Genomic DNA, 20,365 nt, shown 5'->3' with positions numbered 1-20,365 from the left:
TTTGAAAAAGAAAAATATTTTTCATCGGCTCTATCCTGCAAATATTCCATGAATATACGTACGTCTCGAAAGCGGAAAGTATTTTCTTACTTTATCTTCCTCTTTCGAAAAAATAGTACGTACTATTTTTATTCTATTTTACTCTCTGGATTTCCTCTTGAGGGAGCAAATAACGTTCTGTCATGGAATATTTCGAAAGTGAAAAACAATATTTTTTGATGAAGACGTCAAAAAAATCTATCTTTTTTCTTCTTTTTCTTGTTTTTCTCTTTTTTGATTTTCTTCCTCTCCTCTTCTTTTTCTCTTCTCCTCCTTTCCTTATCTTTTTTCCATTTTTTTGTTCTCTTTTTCCTCTTCTCTTCTTCTCTCTCTTAGATGATTACTTCATGTTTGGGAGATTCATGTCATACAATCAAAATTTTAACGTTTTTAATTCAATTCGATTAATGATTGAACAGAGTGCAAGCGGCTACATCCTGAGGGATGTTTCTGTAAGTTTGAAAAAGAAAAATATTTTTCATCGGCCCCATCCTGCAAATATTTCATGAATATACATACGTCTCGAAAGCGGAAACTATTTTCTCACTTTATCTTCCCCTTTCGAGAAAATAGTACGTACTTTTCTCTCTGGATTTCCTCTTGAGGGAGCAAATAACGTTCTGTCATGGAATATTTCGAAAGTGAAAAACAATTTTTTTGATGAAGACGTCAAAAAAAATCTATCTTTTTATCTTCTTTTTCTTGTTCTTCTCTTGTTTTATTTTCTTCTTCTCCTCTTCTTTTCTTCTTCTCCTCCTTTCCTTATCTTTTTTTCCATTTTTTTTGCTCTCTTTCTTTTTTTCTTCTTTTTCTTGTTCTTCTCTTTTTTGATTTTTTTCCTCTCCTCTTCTTTTCCTCTTTTCCTCCTTTCCTTATCTTTTTTTTATTTTTTTTGTTCTCTTTTTCCTCTTCTCTTCTTCTCTCTCTTAGATGATTACTTCATGTTTGGGAGATTCATGTCATACAATCAAAATTTTAACGTTTTTAATTCAATTCGATTAATGATTGAACAGAGTGCAAGCGGCTACATCCTGAGAGATGTTTCTGTAAGTTTGACAAAGAAAAATATTTTTCACTGGCCCCATCCTGCAAATATTCCATGAATATACATACGTCTCGAAAGCGGAAACTATTTTCTCACTTTATCTTCCTCTTTCGAGAAAATAGTACGTACTTTTCTCTCTGGATTTCCTCTTGAGGGAGCAAATAACGTTCTGTCATGGAATATTTCAAAAGTGAAAAACAATATTTTTTGATGAAGACGTCAAAAAAATCTATCTTTTTTCTTCTTTTACTTGTTCTTCTCTTTTTTGATTTTCTTCCTTTCCTCTTCTTCTCCTTTCTTTTTTTTTCCATTTTTTTGTTTCTTTTTTCTCTTCTCTTCTTCTCTCTCTTAGATGATTACTTCATGTTTGAGAGAGAATTATGTCTTTCTTCTATACTGACTTTTTTATTTTTAGGTCCAGTCTGTTCGGATGTTGTTTGTCCAAAACGAAGTCGAGCGTATCTCGTCAATTTTCTTCGTTTTGTTCATTTCTTGGGTTGTGATTTTACTACTAAAACAGTCGGTTAGCACTGTCAAACGAATCCGTTCTTTCTACAGAGACGCCTGGTTTTTAATCGATATGGTCATAGTGTTGATGAGTTTGGCATGTATTGGCATGTTTACATTGCGAATGAAATTGGTGAAAAGATATCTCGACAAGCTTGAAAAAGCCAAACATAACGAATTTATAAACTACTTTCATCTGTTTCAAATCGAATACGTTTTGAATTTTGTGGCCGCTTGTCTTCTATGTACTGCCACAGTACGTCTGTGGAAGTTTTTACGATTTGCTGCAATGTTTCGCGTAATGGAACGAACACTTTTAGTTGCCGGAAAACTGCTCTTATCGTTTTCTGTAGCTATTTTATTGATACTGATTAGTTTTGCGGTGCCTTTGTGTTTTCTTATTGGAAACTACTTTGAAAAAATTCACACGACGGTCAAATTAGTTAAACTAATGTTGCTTATGGCTCTTAGACCCAAAGAAATGGGCCTTCCTGCTTATTTGAGATTTAGATCTGCAACGTTTTATGTTGTTCTTTACGTTATTAGTTTTACTATCGTCTTGTATACAGTGATGATGATCATAGTCATGTCTTACTATGAAGCTAAACTGTATTTGTCATCGGAAAAGATTGAATACAATGTGAGAACTTTCGTTGAAGAAAAATCACAATATATTCCACGGTACCTCAAATACAAGTACAAATATCTGAGGGGTGGAATTGAAGCAATGCCTAAAGTTGTAGCAAAACCCGACAATTTTTATTACGTCCGCTGTAGATCTATTATTGCAGCTCGACTTAAAAGAATGACTTCAGTCGCACGATGCATTTTTCGAAATCACACACAATTCAAAAAACCGTCCTCTCTCAGCGAAACTGACGTTCAAATGATGTTGAAAGTGTGCCGTGACTATCTAATCAAATCGGAGAAAGAAAGGGCAAAAGTGTTTTTTATCGGACATGTTCACGGAAAAAGGCGACAATTTGTTGAAGAGGAACACATCAGCAAAATTGCATCGGTTGTTGATTATTTGTTACAAGAGGAACAGCCACAATTTGAAGAACAAAAAGCAAAAGTTCAAAATCAGAAGTTTGAAAATTGTGTAAAACTGATCGAACAAAAGCAGGAAACACTTAAAAGATGCGATTTGTTGCTGAAACTGTGTCTTCAGAAGATGTATAAGATTCAAAGAGTAAACGTCAAGAAACTTAGGCGATAGGTGCATGTTCTTAAAATAAAATAAAACAATTAATAAATGCTATATTGGTTTTTAATTTTTCACATATTATTGATAATTGATTTTAATTTACGACTGTTTTTCTTCAGATGGTTCGACAACAACCAATCAGTTACTTTACCTTAACGCTTTTGAAAATGGTCATCAAGTTTATTGTTATCTTTACTGATTTTGCCAAGGCAGTTGATATACAGGGTGACCCAGGGGTGCGTAATCGGTCTATAATTTTTTATTATTTAAAATATTGCAATTCTGTTTTTATTATCCGATAGAGCGACTTAAAGTCCACAAACTCAAAATGTTTTTATTGTACACAGGGTGTTGTATACAAGGTGATGAACCAAAGATACATTTTTTTAAATGAAACACCCTATATATTTTTGCATAATTCGATTCTAGGCAAAAAAATAATGTAACTTTATTTAAACTATTATGGGTTTATCTTTTTCGTTTCGGAATTATTCAACTTTTTATTATAAAAAAGACCAATTTTTGAAAAATCACTGTGAAGTCGCCTATGAATATTTTCCGGTAAATTTGCAACAGAAAAATTCAGAATATCTTGTAGTTTTACAAAATAGTCGACTTTTACTTGAAACACAGAAATAATGTACAGGGTGTGCCAAAACGCAAAAAGTTGAATAACTCCTTTTTTTTAATGGAACACCATGTATTTCTTTACACGTATCTATAGCATTTTTCATGAGCTTTCTAATGATATGCGGTTTGTATAGCAAATTTACAGTATTTCTTAAAGTGTTCAAAAAAATAGAAAACATATTTTTTATTTATTTTAATAATAATTCTTGATGAGTGAAGTTTATTTATATATCAGGTAATAATTAGATTACTAATGGAATTAGTCACATTACTTCATATCAAAAAATTAATTACCATTTGACTATCAGATTCTAGGCTAACAAATTGTCTAGTAATAAAATTTTTTTTTTGAAAAATCTCGAAAATTATCAAAAGCTTATCAAAAATGATATCGACACATTTAATAAAATACAGAGTGTTCCATTTGAAAAAAATTAGTTACTCAACTTTTTGCGTTTTGATATTATCTGCGTGCTTTAACTAAAAGTCGTCTATTTCCTAAAACTACAAGGTATTCTAAGTTTTTCTGTTGCAAATTTATCGGAAAATATTCATAAGCGACTTTGCAGTGATTTTTCAAAAATTGGTCTTTTTTATAACAAAAAGTTGAATAATTCCGAAACGAAAAGAGATAGACCCATAATAGTTTATATAAAGTTACAATATTTTTTTGCGTACAGTCTAACTATGCAAAAATATATAGGGTGTTCTATTTAAAAAAAATATAACTTTGGTGAACCACCCTGTATACAACACCTTGTGCATAATTAAAATATTTTTAGTTTGTGGGCTTTAAGTCGATCAATCGGATAATAAAAACAGAATGGTAATATTTTAAATAGTAAAAAACTTATAGACTGATTACACACTGCCGGGTCACCCTGTAGTGTAATTACAAATTAGAAGCTATAAAGTTTGGATCGTTGTTTACAGACTGGGTAAAAAAATTTATTAGTGTGAGACAAAGTAAACTTTGTTAAAATAAAAATAAATTATTCAACGAAATTAGTAAATTCAGAAGTACCACAAGGATCACATCGTGGTCCACTACTGTTTAAGGTTGTTCAGCTACACTAATTTTTTTTACTTGCAAATGACGACAAAATTTGCTTGTCGAGAAATTCTGTAAATCATTGCTTCCATCTCAAGTTATTTTTAAATAAGATAATTGAGTGGTAAAAACGTTATTTTAATTCGTATAAGTCGATAGACTTCATTGGTGTTAACAGAAAGCATTTTCTTGAATCTACTAAAGATATTCGACCTTAATCACCGTGTTTCTTTATGTTTGGGTATTGAGATACTATTTGTACTTTTATGTATTTTTATTATTTTTGTTGTACCACTTGTACATATTTTTGTAAAAAGAAGGTTCCTACAAAAGACTCTAGGAGAGTGTGGTTTTAATCAAAATTACCTTCTCGAAAGCGAGCTCCATAAAGTGCCACTATTTTTTTCTAAACCTGTTAGTCTCTTTTAAGATTAGCGAAATGAGATTAAAAAACCAAAATGTAAATACTATTAGTTTTCCCTTTATTACAGTCTTAACGAACACGTTTTTAAGAGTTTTTGCTTCGGTCAAAGGTTAATGGAACGTAAACATTGAAAGTTTATTGAACATGGTGTAGTTTTTGTTGGATTTAGAACAGGCAGACAGTTCATTAACACAATACAGATTAACAATTTATTAGAACAGTCTAACTCTTGCGCTTAATATACTCTAAGCTTCCATTAATATAAAAATAATAATGAGTAGAGTCTTCAGTCGCTACCCAACAGCCGGTGGTGTCCGTATAGTTCTCAGGAACTACCCGTATTTTTGTTAAGTCGATATCGCGAAAATGTTTCCATCTTAATTCATAGTCCTTTTCATTAGTCCGGAGATATTCGCGAGCCCCTATTTGATGCAGAATTTTGTGCCTTTTCCAATCCGGTAACTGAAGACCCACACTTAGTATCATATCTATTTCCACAAAAGTTTCATGCTGTTGGGACAAACAAAATGTTAACATAAAATAATATTTGTTCTTCTTTCCTATTCCTCCATACCAAAAAATAGAATAGTGCAATGAATGGTTTAAGTTCTTTTAACATTTAATATAGCAAGCATAAAAAAGTCGCCTGCAGTGTCATTTGTCAATCACACTAAGGTTTGAAAAGTGTTCCACAAGGAAATAACATTTTTCAAGTTTTTAGTGTGGCTTGCAGATGCAAAAAAATTCAATTTCGAATAAATCTAATTAAAAAAAAAATAAAAGAACAGAACTATAAAAAAACAATGGTAAATTATTTGAAAATACAGCTTTTTCTTACCTTTTTATCGTTATCTGTATCAGCTGTGGTTATAACAACCACGCAAACACCGAGCAGTAGAATGGCAAAAATAAATTTCATTGTTAGTTTCAAGCTTGAAACCATCTTGTAGTTTGTTTAATATCACCTTTTATACAATTTTTTATTACATATTTTCCTTTTATCACGCCATTATTTACATACCTACACTAAAAACCCAATTAATTTTTGATGTAGCCATAATTTTAGCTATTAAAAATCACAATCAAAGATCACAGCAAGTTGGATGTTCAAAGCTTGTTGAAACAAATCTTAAAGAATAAGAAAATTTTAAAAGAGCACAAAAACAACTCTTTTATTTTTTCTTTCTCCTTTCTTTTGTGCAAACTAGGGTCGTGGTCGAATTGGTTCCCAATAATCTCTATAAGTATAATTCTGTAAAAGGTAATGGTCGAATTGGTTCCCGGGTGATGGTCGAATTGGCTCCCGCATGAGCAGGTAGGTAAAAAGGATTAAGCCAAATATATGTTAATATTTTAGATTTAAAGCTTGTAGAAATGTTCAAATAATTATTTTCTTAGCACAAAATCCAACAACAAATTTCATTTATTCATGGCTAACTGGTTACTTAAAAAAAGGAGAATGTAATTTTTTAAGCCCAATGCTCTCCTGTAAATTTCGTAAAATGTTTCGTCTAGTAATGACTACTAAGACATCTCACATGATGACGTTGCGTTCGTTAATATGTCTATTAATACTATTAAAGCATCAAAATAGAGACAAATTACAAAAATAATTTTAACATTTTTCGACATAGTACCCATTAAGTTCTATGCGCCTTCTTCATCGTTTTGGAAGTACTTGAATACTCGAAGAAATATTTATCCATAGCCTTTAAATTGTTAAAATACGATTTGTTTTTGAACGTTTTGGAACTTGTAAATTTGTTCATACACTTACAAACGCCATTTCTGTTATTATAATACTTTAATCTGTTTACCTGACCTACCTGACCGATGGGAACCAATTCGACCATCCCCGGGAACCAATTCGACTATAATTAGAGAGGATTACAGAATTTGGGAACCAATTCGACTCGTCCCCAAACTAGAGTCCCTATATTGGGAGAGTTGGGACACTGAATGTCAATTTTCGAAATTTTGTTTCATATACGTCGGTTGAAATGTGTAAAAAAACAAATTCAGTGGTGTTACACTTGAAATTTGGCAAAAAGTCAAATAAATTTGTCAAAAAATGTTTCCATTTTTCGTCGACTAACTGCGTTTAGAATAGAGATGGTACGAAAATACTGGAACTGTTATTTTGGAACAGGTATGCGGTGACTGTTCCACGGAACTGTTCCGCGATTCAGTAAGTAACAGCGATACTTGGAACGACGCCTGTTCTATGCTTACACCCGTTGTCAACTTTCGCACTGGAACGAATACTACTGGTCTCGTCATATCTCGATCCTTCAACTAATATCGATTCCTAGCCTGTTCCCGAAATTGTTTTTGTTATTCTGTTACTCACTTACGGCGATCTCTGCCAATATCGGCATCGGACAGTGGTTTTGGTCTCGGTACTCTCGCTCGATGACGCATACTTACATGTTTCATTATTTAGTATCGAATTACACCGTTTATATTTTGCTAACGCGGCGTCTTATTTTTATCGTAAATTATCTTCAACGAAATTAAACACAACAAAAATGAATAAAAAACATAATCACGGATAATATAATTTTGTAATAATAAAAAATAATGATTAATTAGGTACAGGTACACACGTAAATGCGTAAAATATTCTAAATTTTATTTCGCTAATCTTGTTTATTTCTTTATTTTAAAACTAATTTTAAATTAAGTTGCCAATGGTTGTCATTTATCTTGCATTGACAATAGACAATAAACGTCAAGTTAATCGCGAACTAAAATTTCCTTTTTTTAATCTGTGGTATACATACTCGTATATACCTGTAAATTAACTAATAATATAAACAGATAAAAATATAATTCTCCGGGCAATTCTCTTTAAACGAAAAATAAAAACTGTCATCTCTCAAACTTTTCAAACCCTTTTATTTTTGTCTAATATGTAAAAAAGGAAAGAAGTACTCCCTTGATATAAATCAATTGTAATTCACTTATTTCATTTGTATTTTTATGAGGAACAACATCCGACTTCGAGTCTTGTGATGCCTGTAAGAGTGTAGTTCCTCCGTACGGCACGACACCAAGCCAGACGGAGCAATATTGTTATCGGTATCGGTAAGAGTTTCATTTTACTTTTAACGTGACTTGCTTTGGAACCACTTGGAACAGGAACAGGTATTTGGAACAGATATCATTCGGTAACAGGAACAGTTTGGAACTGTTCCGCAGAAACGTTGTTCCATACCATCTCTAGTTTAGAAATGGTTTAGACTGGCAGTCGTCGTCAATTCACTGCATTAAGCACTCCAAACTTTAAAACAGATTTTTTGAAAGTACAAGAATTTTACGTCTAAACTCTTCATCATAAACATTTTTTCCTTAACTCTAAGAAATGGTAATCATCGATGAAAGAGAGAGAAATTGAACCTTTCCTGCCAAGTTTTACGTTTATTATTAACAAGCATTTGGAAAAGTGGATTGTCTAAATAATGTTATGTACAAAATTTATGAGATTTTGGGAATTTGTCTATGCATTTATAAAATACGTAGGTACTTGAACCCAAAATTGGTTCTAGTTTTTAGGAAAGTTGAAGCTGTCGCTGCTTGGCCGCCTTTAGCATCTACGTGAACTTTAGATTTAGTTGCAAATTATAAAATTATTGGAATTCACGATTTTGTTACGTTTTTCATACGAGAACACCTTCAATATCATTTTTTAGAAAATTTAAAAAGACGACAGGAAATACAGGGTGCTCAAAAACTGGCGCACTAACTCAGTGGTACGGTGATGGGAAGCATGTGTAGATTACGGGAAAAATCTTGAAAAAATTCTTAAAGTCGTATTTTCAAAAAAATTTTAATGTTTGTATGTTTCACACCAAGTAATCATTTCCTAACAAAACTATAAATAATTAATTTTTAATTTACTAGCAGACTTTATCAATTTTTTAAATATTAAAAAAATAAAATTCATCAAAAAAATCACAATTTGTAGATGTGCCAACACTGGGAATTATTTCCTAGGAAACCATTTCAAAAATAATTTATTTTTATTGTTGCTCAAATTCTATTGCGATCATGACTGTTAGACAACGGTGCCACATATCATTTATTTAAAATTCGTTATTTATCAACATTTTTAATACAAAGAATTTTTTTACAATTTTTACTTTTATATGTAGCCAGTTCTCTACCACACACCATTGAGTTGGTGCGCCGGTTTTTGAGCACCCGGTATAAAGGGTTCTTGATGACCAATTTTTGGGACGAGATGTTTAACTAAAAATTGTGACTGAAAGAAAAGCATTTTTAGCATTGAAGTATGTTTTAAGTTATGTATTTAATATTAAAATAAATATCGAAAAATGTCAGAAATGTGAACATTAATATTGGTAGGTATTCAATTATTTTCTTTTTTTAAATAGTAATCCCAAAATTTCTACGTTTTCTACGTCTCTGGTTAAATTTGACGTAAAACTATGTCATTTTATGCATTTGACAAAAATTATAACCTTGAAATTATTTTCGACATAAGCCTCTGACATAAGTTATTAACAAAAATTTTAATAAAAAAGGATAGAAATATATACCTTATCCACTAATACAAAATTGGCTCGGTTTGACGTTCAGTGTCCCAACTCTCCCAATAAAGGAACTCTAGTGCAAACAAGCCTTTCAGTGTTTAATACATAATTAGTTTGTATTCATAGCAACAATTTTCATTGTTTTAAATTGTTTAAATTGTCAGTTTCTATCACGAGAATAATTAGACACTTTTATTTTTCTACCGATAGGCGAACACACATTTTAGTATGTTATCTTATCTTTTCCAAATTTTAAGTAAATTTGCGAAACTGAAACTGAAAAATTAAAAAGAGAAATAATGTTTTGTTTATTGAGCTTCGTTAGATGTTAAAGTTAACACACGTATTTCTGATACTCCCTGTATAAGCTAGGAACTGTGAGAATATTTAGAGTCTTGAAGTAATTTCTACCGTCAGCTGAATAGACCCCTGTGGAACACTATATTTTTTTTGAGTATATTTTTTTTAGTAGTTCACAAAGTGAATTTTGTGAACTACAGACTGATCCAGAAATACTGAGTCTGTTGGCAACACATTTGAAAGTATTTGTGCTCGTAATTTGCAACACTGTAACCGAATTCGATTTCTCTTGACAATTATTTGACGTACAACCCCACAAGAATGTTAAATTGTTGTAAACTGGAAGAGTACTCTATTGGTATCCTTAAAAATTTAAGTCCAGTGTTGCCAACAGACTCAGTATTTCTGGATCAGTCTGTATTTGTAGTTACGATTTATGGTAAATAGGTAAGGTGTGCAACTATTAAGAAATATTAAGTTATAACAACAACAAAATGTTAACTAGTTACTAGTTACTACTTCTCTGAAAAGAAGGACTTATAAAATTTATGCAAACGCATTAAACGAAAAATTTGTTCGAATGTTATTTTTAAAATACTTACTTTATATTTTTGTTTTGTGAAGGACTAAAAATCCCTTCATGTTATTTTGTTATAATATTTTCCTAAAGTGTAAGAACTAAAGTGGAATCAGTGCTAGGTTTAATTAAGCTCATAAAAGCTCACAGTTGACATTTCGATATAGACTAAACATTTTAGAGAATGGCAATTTTTTATCTAAATTTTTGGATTAAGCTTGTTGAAGTGTTTTTGTCTTGATTCTTGGAACTACTGGGAGGGCAAAAATTGAACAAAGAAAAAGGGGCTATAAATACGAGCTCAAAAAACTCCACTAACAACTGTTAGGTAGAACTTGTTAGTTAATACTCGACACTGTGCACTTCGTTGTTGTTGACATATTATCAGTTAGTGCGACCAAAACTTCGTGACTTAAAAGTGGACTTTAGACAAATCTTTAAAATATAAATATATGAATTAAAACATAGTGTTGTGGTTATTTGATTTTGTTACCCACTATAGGTTAATTAGTTTAATTTTGAATTAAATCTTAATTTCGCTTTCTGTAAACCGACCCTTAGAACCAGTTTATATAGAAGCGTGATTAATTTAATTCGAAATTAAATGCTTGATTAACTGATCACGTTGTAATGTACCCATTATAAATATCCCTTTAACGTTATAATTATCATTATCATTAGTAAACATCTTTCATTATCATTAGCAAACGTCTTAAATTTAATTTGTATCATCTACATCCGGCATGTTCAACTTTGTACCTAATTACTTTACTATCTCGAGTTCACTTTTATTTGTACATTCTTCCGCTTATCGCCTTTCATCCCTCTATATATAAGAAATCATTTTTATGTTATGGAGCAGTCAGAATAAGTTAGTTGTTACTGTACGACCTAATGTCAATTCCAAATTCCAAATTTTAATAAATTATAGTAGTAGTTAGAAGTAAAGTGCTGGAGTTTCTCTTTCCCATCACCGGACCATCACAAAATTGGTGTCAGAAGTGGGATCGTAATAGTGCGGTTGGAAAATTTATTTCAAATTCAATTTGAAATTTCAATCAGCAAGTTTGGGAAACTTCGATTTGGGCTATCGTCCATCATCCAGTGGTGCAACATCCAGGTCTTCAAGGTTCGTGTATTCGTGCTACCTGCTGCATCGTCGCTACCATAGGTGACAAACGGCGATATTCAACCCCAGACGTGAAGGTTTTCGAAAATCGTGTGGTCCAGTGTAACATAATGGGATTCCAGCAGTTATCTTCCCTTGTGTAAGTGAATTTATTTGTTTGATGCCAACAACGAGATCTATGTCAAAACACAAAAAGGAAGCTACGACGAATTTAGAAGGAGCTACCGCGTCTAATCCACATTCAATCGGTTCAGAAGAAACTAACACGATTGATTCCGTTACGCCCAATTCGGATCAAAGTAGCCTCAATAATTTAAGTATTCAATCATCTAGTAATTTAATTAACCCTAACTTAAATCTCACCAACATGTCGATTTCACTAGAGTTAGCAGAAAAAATGTTAATTAAGTTTGATGGAACCAAATCAATGTTGTTCGAATTTATAGATAATTGTGATCAAGCTCATAATCTTGTTGGAGTTGCAAATCAACCACTTTTACTTTCAATTATTAAAACCAAATTAACGCATAACGCGAGAACTTTAACACGTAATAGAGAATTTGCAAATTGGAAACAATTAAAGAAACATTTACTAGATTTGTATTCAGATAAACGTACAGTTGGTCAATGGCAATTGGAGTTAAATTCCTGTCGGCAAAATCACAATGAAAGTGTCGTTTCTTTTTCAAATCGTGTAGAAACATGCTACGTAAAATTAATAAATTCGTTAAGTGACAATTTAACTGAAGAAGTACGCAACGGAAACATTGATTTACTGCAAAATGAAGCTTTGAACGTTTTTATCACGGGATTAAATAAAGATTTGTCAATTTTAGTTAAAGCTCAAAAACCGGATACATTAGAAAAAGCAATCTCGATCGCGATTAACGAGGAACAGGAACTTAAATCCAAATACGAAATTCATAAATATCAAAACGTAAATAATAATTCGTCAAGTAGATTTTGTAATTATTGTAACAAATCGGGTCATAATTCATTTAATTGTCGGAACAAAAATCAACAACACAACCAGAACAAAAATTTTAATAATGTTCACCGAATTCAGAATCACACACATATCAATTCTCCAAGTACCAGTAATTCCTCAAAATTTAATCGTAACAATTTCCATAATAATAATTCTTCCTCTAAAATCCAGCCAAGATCTAACAATGATTTTCAAAGAAAATTCTGTAATTACTGCAAGAACAATGGTCATTTAATTAACGAGTGTCGTAAATTACAATATAACCAGTCGCGAAAGGAACAAAATAATAATTCCCGCATTAGATCTTCATCACAGTCCCTACAAAATTCAAACGGCAGTAATTTAAACTGCCCGGGCTCTTCGACGTTGGCGGAGAACTCGAGGACTGCCCACCAAATTTCCGCCGAATTGCAACATTAAACATTGCTGCTGTAACAAGTTATATTCCATTAAATATTGCTCAATTAAAAAATCATCCAGGTAAATTCCTTTTAGATACCGGTGCTGACATTTCGCTTGTAAAAATTTCTCATCTTAAAGGTCAAACTCATTGTTATGAAGACAATCTTATCACTCTGAAGGGTATTGATATAAACGTGACTCAGCATACGAAAACATTGTGCTATACTTATTTAGATTTCTATATCGGCAATCAGAAATTTACACATATTTTTCATGCAGTTCCCGATAATTTTCCGATTCCTTTCGACGGTCTTTTAGGTAACGACTTTTTAAAATCGTTCAACTGCCTAATTGATTATCAAAATGATAAACTATTTATAAATGATAAACATCTAGATATATTCCATTTAGAATATCCCATACGTGCGCAAATTCAACGCGATTACAAATCAAAATTTTCACAATCTAATTCTAATCCTCCATTAAGTCAGAACATTCCTGCTTACAATGAAAAATTTTCTTCAAATAAAATAAAAAACAATCAAACTGATTCAAATGTAAAATTTCAACTAGCTCCTAGAACAGAAACAATTGTAAAAATTAAAGCCATAAACGGAGAAATAAAAGAAGGCATTTGTCCAAATATTGATATACTTGAAGGCGTTTATCTCTGTCCAAGTTTTGTAAAGGTTGACAAAGATAGCAACATAATAACCTCAATTTTAAACACTACCGAAAAAATCGTTAATATTAAAAATATCGAAGTCACATTAGATCCAATCGATTATAGTGAAAATAGTGCGAATATTTCCTCATTACGTACGAGTACCTCTGATAATAATTTCAAATCAGAACGTTTAGAAAAAATTTCAAATTTATTACGAACTGATCATCTAAATTCAGAAGAAAAACAATCTTTACTACAAATTTGTCATGAATTTAATCATATCTTTTATATCGATGGTGACAAACTAACATTTACAGATACAATCGCGCATAATATTCCTACATCATCGAAAGTACCAATTAACGCTAAAACATACCGATTTCCAGAAGTTCATAAAGAAGAAGTCAATAAGCAAATTAATCAAATGCTCGATGAAAATATTATCGAACCATCTAATTCACCATGGAATTCTCCTATATGGGTTGTACCTAAAAAATCAGACTCTTCCGGAATGAAAAAATGGCGAATAGTTGTCGATTATCGTAAGCTCAATGATATAACTGTCGGTGACTCATATCCGCTTCCTAATATCTCTGAAATTTTGGACCAGTTAGGACATTCAAAATATTTTTCAACAATAGATCTAACATCAGGTTTTCATCAGATAAAAATGTCTACAGAAGATGCTCCTAAAACTGCTTTTTCTACTCACACAGGTCACTATCAATTTAATCGTATGCCATTTGGATTAAAAAATGCACCAGCGACATTTCAACGATTAATGAATAATGTTTTATCTGGAATTCAAAATAACCGTTGTTTTGTTTATTTAGATGACATAGTAATTCATGCAGATACTTTAGAAAATCATAATAAAAAATTAAGAGAGGTATTTCAAAGACTATCAGAACACAATTTAAAAATTCAACCAAACAAATGCGAATTTCTACGTCACGAAGTAATGTATTTAGGACATAAAATCACTGATCAAGGTGTTAAACCTGATCCCAATAAAGTTAAAGCTATTTCAGAGTATCCTATTCTAAAATCACAAAAGCATGTCAAAACATTCCTTGGATTAATCGGATATTACAGAAGGTTTATTCCAAATTTTTCTTTTTTAACACAACCGTTAACCAAATTATTAAGAAAAAACGCAGAATTTATTTGGACTAGTGAACAACAACGCGCATTTGAAAATTTAAAATCAATATTAACCAATGAACCTTTATTGCAGTATCCAGATTTTACACAAACATTTTATTTGACAACGGACGCAAGTAATTTTGCTATCGGGTCAGTTTTGTCGCAAGGTGAACCTCCTAATGATTTACCAATAGCTTACGCTAGTAGAACTTTGAATAGGGCCGAATCAAACTATTCAACGACGGAAAAAGAACTTCTTGCTATTGTTTGGAGTGTAAAACATTTTCGACCGTACCTATATGGTAGAAAATTTAAAATCATAACTGATCATCGTCCATTAACGTGGTTATTTAATGTGAAAGATCCGGGTTCTAGATTAATACGTTGGCGACTAGCATTAGAGGAGTATGATTACGAAATTCTCTATAAACCAGGTAAATTAAATAAAAATGCAGATGCCCTCAGCCGAATTCCTCTAGATAATCTGTGTGTCAATCATTTCCGAACTGAGGACGACGATGAATCATATGCGAATTTCTTAAAAAAAATAAGAACAACTCTTATCACCAATGATAATATTGAAGAAGTTAATGGTAATATTATCGACTCAACCGATAACATCTGTTTATGCATTTCAAAGGATCTCGAATGTAAGGAATTAGTCCAAATACAAATAAAAGAGAAATTTACTAACAGCTATCAAATGTTACAAACAGAAACTTTAAACGTCAACGAAGTAATCAAAATACCAATAAATTCAGCAAATAACAAAAATATTTACTATATGATAACAAAAGAACATTATTGGGAATCTATATCATACGAAGATTTGTTTAATATTTTACAAAAATTAAAAAACCGATTAATTGCTGATAACGTAAAATCCATAAGCTTACCTAAATTAAACTCTTCCTTTGATAAACTCCATTTTCACAAAATTCGTTCAATGATAAGATACATTTTTAGAAAAACTAACATTAAAATTTACATACTTTCAAATGAAATCGTAATTCCGAACACTCAAGAAGAAATTAAGAAGATTTTAACGGAATATCATTCAAATCCTTGTGCTGGACATTCGGGCTTTCATAGAACCTATAATCGAATCAAACAATATTATAAATGGCCACGAATGAAATCTGATATCAAGAATTTTATAAAAACGTGTGAGTCATGTCAAAAAAATAAATTGGTTCGAAAGAAAAGTAAAGAACCAATGGTGATTACAACAACAAGTGAAACTCCTTTTGAACGCATATTTTTGGACATAGTAGGACCGCTACCGTTATCAGAAAATGGTAATAAATTTATTTTGACATTGCAGGATGATCTTTCTAAATATTCTCAAGCTTATGCAATTCCAAATCATGAAGCAGGAACAATTGCTAAAAAATTAGTTCACGACTTTATTTGCAAACACGGTATACCTTCAACAATTGTAACTGATCAAGGAAAAGATTTTACCTCAAATTTATTAAAACAAATTGCAAAACTGTTCAAAATTAAACAGATAAACTGTACGGCATACCATCCCCAATCTAATGGTGCATTGGAAAGAAGTCATCACACTTTAGCTGATTATTTAAAACACTACATTAGAGAAAACCAAACAGACTGGGATGAATGGTTAGATTTTGCAATGTTTTCCTACAACACAACAGTTCATTGATATCACCTTAAATTGCTTTCAAATGTCACACATAACCCTTTTCTTAGAAAATACTGGAATTTTAAAAATTAACTCAAATTGTAAATTATACACAAGTTCCGCAACTTTCTTAACCGATAAAACAATTCGTAATAGTACACACAATGCTGTTGTACCTCAGTTAAAATTAAATGACGATTGTTGCATTAATTTAACTAAAACAAAAAATTTTTCTTTAAATCTATTACCTATAACACCTACTAATCTTCACATCGACACATTAAAAGAAGCAAGCCATAAATTACAAGATATTGCCAAATCAACAGACGAATTATTATTAAATAAAGATTTAACTTTCTTCCAGGATACTAGTTATACTAATCATATTTTTCTTTTGATTTTCGTAATTTTCATAATATTCTCATTATATTCGCTGTCTAAATATTGTAAGAAACGTCACTCAAATCACTCGATATTTAATCTATGTAAAAAATCATCATCAGCTCCATCTTATAATGTAAAATATGATAGTTCAGCAGGCTCACATTCAGAATCTCATTCATCAGCAGTAGATATAAGTCCGGTTGCGCCAAATACATCGTCATCACTACCAAAATTAAGAACCGATAAATCGTATTCTTAATTTTCTTTTACGGAGGGAGGTGTAATGTACCCATTATAAATATCCCTTTAACGTTATAATTATCATTATCATTAGTAAACATCTTTCATTATCATTAGCAAACGTCTTAAATTTAATTTGTATCATCTACATCCGGCATGTTCAACTTTGTACCTAATTACTTTACTATCTCGAGTTCACTTTTATTTGTACATTCTTCCGCTTATCGCCTTTCATCCCTCTATATATAAGAAATCATTTTTATGTTATGGAGCAGTCAGAATAAGTTAGTTGTTACTGTACGACCTAATGTCAATTCCAAATTCCAAATTTTAATAAATTATAGTAGTAGTTAGAAGTAAAGTGCTGGAGTTTCTCTTTCCCATCACCGGACCATCACAACGTCACTAAATTGGACAAATTGGAAAATGGATTGGTCCATTCGCGTTGTTAACTTTTAATAACGAATTAAATTTTAACAAAGCTTTTTATAAACCGGCCCTAAGAATACTAACGCTTATGACGCGCCTGCTGGGACCATCTTATTTTATCATAATGTAATGTCCCAGCCAATCTTTTTCTTAGGTCTAACTGCACCGGTATGGCTTAATATATAAGCTCTGCTTAAGCCTGTCAAGTGAACTGCATCGTAACTTAAAATTGTCTAAAGCTTGGTTTAAACTAAACCGTACCTTGAGTACCGCTTAACGCAAAAAAAACAATTTAAAGGCATGTTTGTAAATGGATCGATGAGAAATTGCGTTATTCTTGATTTGTATGATGAAAAAATTAGTTCTATTGATACAAAAAACATTTTCAGCGGAAGAAAATCCAATACACACCTGTAGATGAGATAAACAGACAGAAAATGGTCAAATTTTAACCAAATAACAATAAAGTTATTGATTTTCGAAATAATAATTACCGCCCTAAATTATAAATCTTTTTTTAATTGTTTTTTTGTATTAAATAATATTGTTGAACACAAAAGCTAGGTTTATCAATTAACCAAAAGACGTCTATAGCACCACTGAACTGATTTTTTCTAATTTCAATTCTTTCAATTGAATATTCAATTTCACAGACTTTTTCATCAATTTGAGACATTAGGTTTTCTTCTTCTTGCATTCTAAACAGTTGCTTTTTTAAAGCAGTAACTTCATAATATTAAGTACATTGGAACTGGTGTGAACATAATACTACTTTTGAAACTGGTGTGCGATATCATATTCTTTTTCCAAATAATTTTGAATTAGCAGTCTGAGGTTTGTCCAATTCTATTTTTAGCTCAAGATGAAAATTTTCGGACAATGCTTCTTTTTCGTCTTCGAAATTGAAAATTCTTTGTTTTTTATTGAAATCATGGGTTGGTGTAGTAGAATAAGTTTTTTTCTTTTTAGTCTGAAAAATTATTACGTTTACATCTAACTTTTTGTTGGTATATACATACATTACCATATCAAAACAAAAATGCTAACACATTTGGCTCTATTTCTGGCTTTCGTCATCCCTGTAGCAAAACTTTTTTTTAAATAAAAGTGGCTCAAAGTAAAAAACTTAATAAGTACTCACTAATTTTTATTTATTTAAATTATTTTAGTCTTGATAACAAAACAAAAAAACCCGCACCATTTTCACGTATTTGTAAATTATTGACAACTAATTGATAGACATTATGCAGATTATAATTAATATAAATTAACTAACAGATAAAATGTTAAGGTGCAGCTCGACTTATTTAACTCCACTTATATCTGTAAGACTAGTTTTGTTAAGCGTTATTTATAAGCCGAATCGGTGCATTAGACCTTAATTGTTTATCTTAGTTTTAATTTACCTTATGTTTTATTTTACTTATTTCTTTTATTACATTTTAATAAGTAATTTAGTAAGCTCAAAGTTTAATAACTGCACCTTTTTCATAAATTGGCTGTCCTCACAACATAGCCGAAGATCCTACGCTCAAATAAAATTATTTTTTCTGTCGTCGGGCCCCCGCTCGTATCATTTTTGTATTGTTAAAAAAATCGGCGAAGAATAAAAAAGTATCTAAAAACACCCGTCACACTTTTTATACCTATACATTAATAATTACATTCGTAAAAGTGTAGACACAATCTATTTTTGATGTAGTCATTATTTTTTTTATTAGGCTAGAGAATATTGTTTAAGTTTATAAATACAATTTAACGATGTAATTTTTTTTAATACTTACTTCACAACTCTCATTAATTGCATGCATAAAATTTTAAACATAGGTAATCAATTTTTGATGAAGTTTTAGTTTTTCTTATAAGAAAAGTGTTTTTTTTTCAATAATATTCGTATGTTCTTTAAAGAATTTAAGATCTTCCCAGCAGCCCTATTTAAGATAATAATAATAATAATAATAATAATAATAATAATAATAATAATAATAATAATAATAATAATAATAATAATAAAAATAATAATAATAATAATAATATTAATAATAATAATAATTTATTTCTATTAATTTATACAGATGTAGTAACAAAATTGATATGAAAAACGTCAGTATTATATGGTAGCGCTCAGCTCCATTTGCGTGTGCGTCATCTGACATTTCTGTCATTACGTTTACATAGCAGGGTCAAAGCGGTGACAAACTATCAAATATTTTTTGAGGTTACGAAGTGTTTAAATTATGAGTTGTTACAAAAAATACAGATTCACAAAACAAGAACTAATAAACATAGAATCAAAAACCTAACGAAACGCAAATCACAAAACACAATAAATGAACGGAAAATACTTGCGATTAACACCGATAACACTTTCGACAACCATGCGACGACGTCTATAATTTACTGTCAATGTCAGGTTGACAAATTCGTGACACTTGACGGTGTTGTCGAAGTGCACATGTAAATTAATGTTCAAGGATACCACCCTTAGATAGCCCTTAGCTGTTTAAATTTGCATTTTTTTTTGATAATTTTTTCACAGCTTTGTGTTAGTAATGAAAAAATGAAATTGATGACGCACACGCAAATCGAGCTGACCGCCACTATACACAGAAATAACAGTAACATAAAAATAATTTTAAGACATAAGTCAAAAAACCTGTCTATTATAGAATTCATTTAAAGTATATGGTTCGAGATCCAAAATGTAGTCAAATATTTTCTTTTTAAATAAATTTAAATTACAAGGTGTGCGTAGATGCACAGGTAAACTATTGTATAGTTTTATTGCTGCATAATGAGAATTTTTTTCCGTCAGCGTGAGTTTGTGTCAAGCCTACTTTGCGAGTGTTGTGCTTATGGTCCTTAGTGACATTAAATAGTAGATTCTGTTTAAAGAAAAATAAAAGTAGTCTATATATGTATAAACCAGTTACTGTCAAGAAGTTATTGCTTTTAAAGCTGTTCCTACAAGTTTCTTTATATTTTAAGTTAAATAT

The 20,365-nt window shown here is 30.9% G+C and overlaps 1 protein-coding gene and 1 non-coding gene across 3 annotated transcripts; one reads left to right on the top strand and one right to left on the bottom strand.

The window, feature by feature from the left end:
• The first annotated feature begins 386 nt into the window (after positions 1-386).
• On the top strand, positions 387-2,852 carry LOC107398589 (polycystin-2-like). Its single transcript, XM_064354827.1, has 2 exons — positions 387-491; positions 1,500-2,852. The coding sequence occupies exons 1-2, from the start codon at positions 387-389 to the stop codon at positions 2,808-2,810; spliced, it is 1,416 nt and encodes a 471-aa protein (XP_064210897.1). The 3' UTR covers positions 2,811-2,852.
• A 2,237-nt stretch (positions 2,853-5,089) lies between these two features.
• Positions 5,090-7,275, bottom strand: LOC103314610 (uncharacterized). 2 transcript variants are annotated; one of them, XR_010333130.1, is made up of 3 exons: positions 5,925-5,939; positions 5,742-5,868; positions 5,090-5,413 (listed from the first exon to the last, which is right to left on the bottom strand). It is a non-coding gene; the product is annotated as an uncharacterized LOC103314610 (transcript). The 2 variants fall into 2 exon arrangements; XR_010333129.1 differs by having other exon boundaries at positions 5,742-7,275.
• Between the last annotated feature and the right edge of the window lie 13,090 nt (positions 7,276-20,365).

Source organism: Tribolium castaneum, chromosome 2 (assembly GCF_031307605.1).
Source record: "Tribolium castaneum strain GA2 chromosome 2, icTriCast1.1, whole genome shotgun sequence".
In the NCBI taxonomy this organism is placed as follows: Eukaryota; Metazoa; Arthropoda; class Insecta; order Coleoptera; family Tenebrionidae; genus Tribolium; species Tribolium castaneum.
Note: the sequence above shows the minus strand (reverse complement) of the source record. Positions and strands in the feature narration are given on the sequence as shown.

Bases quoted from the DNA above. Each gene is read 5' to 3' on its own strand.
- LOC107398589 (XM_064354827.1), top strand. From the start codon at position 387: ATGTTTGGGAGATTCATGTCATACAATCAAAATTTTAACGTTTTTAAT. The intron at 492-1,499 runs GTAAGTTTGAAA...TTTTATTTTTAG, and splicing joins ACATCCTGAGGGATGTTTCT to GTCCAGTCTGTTCGGATGTT.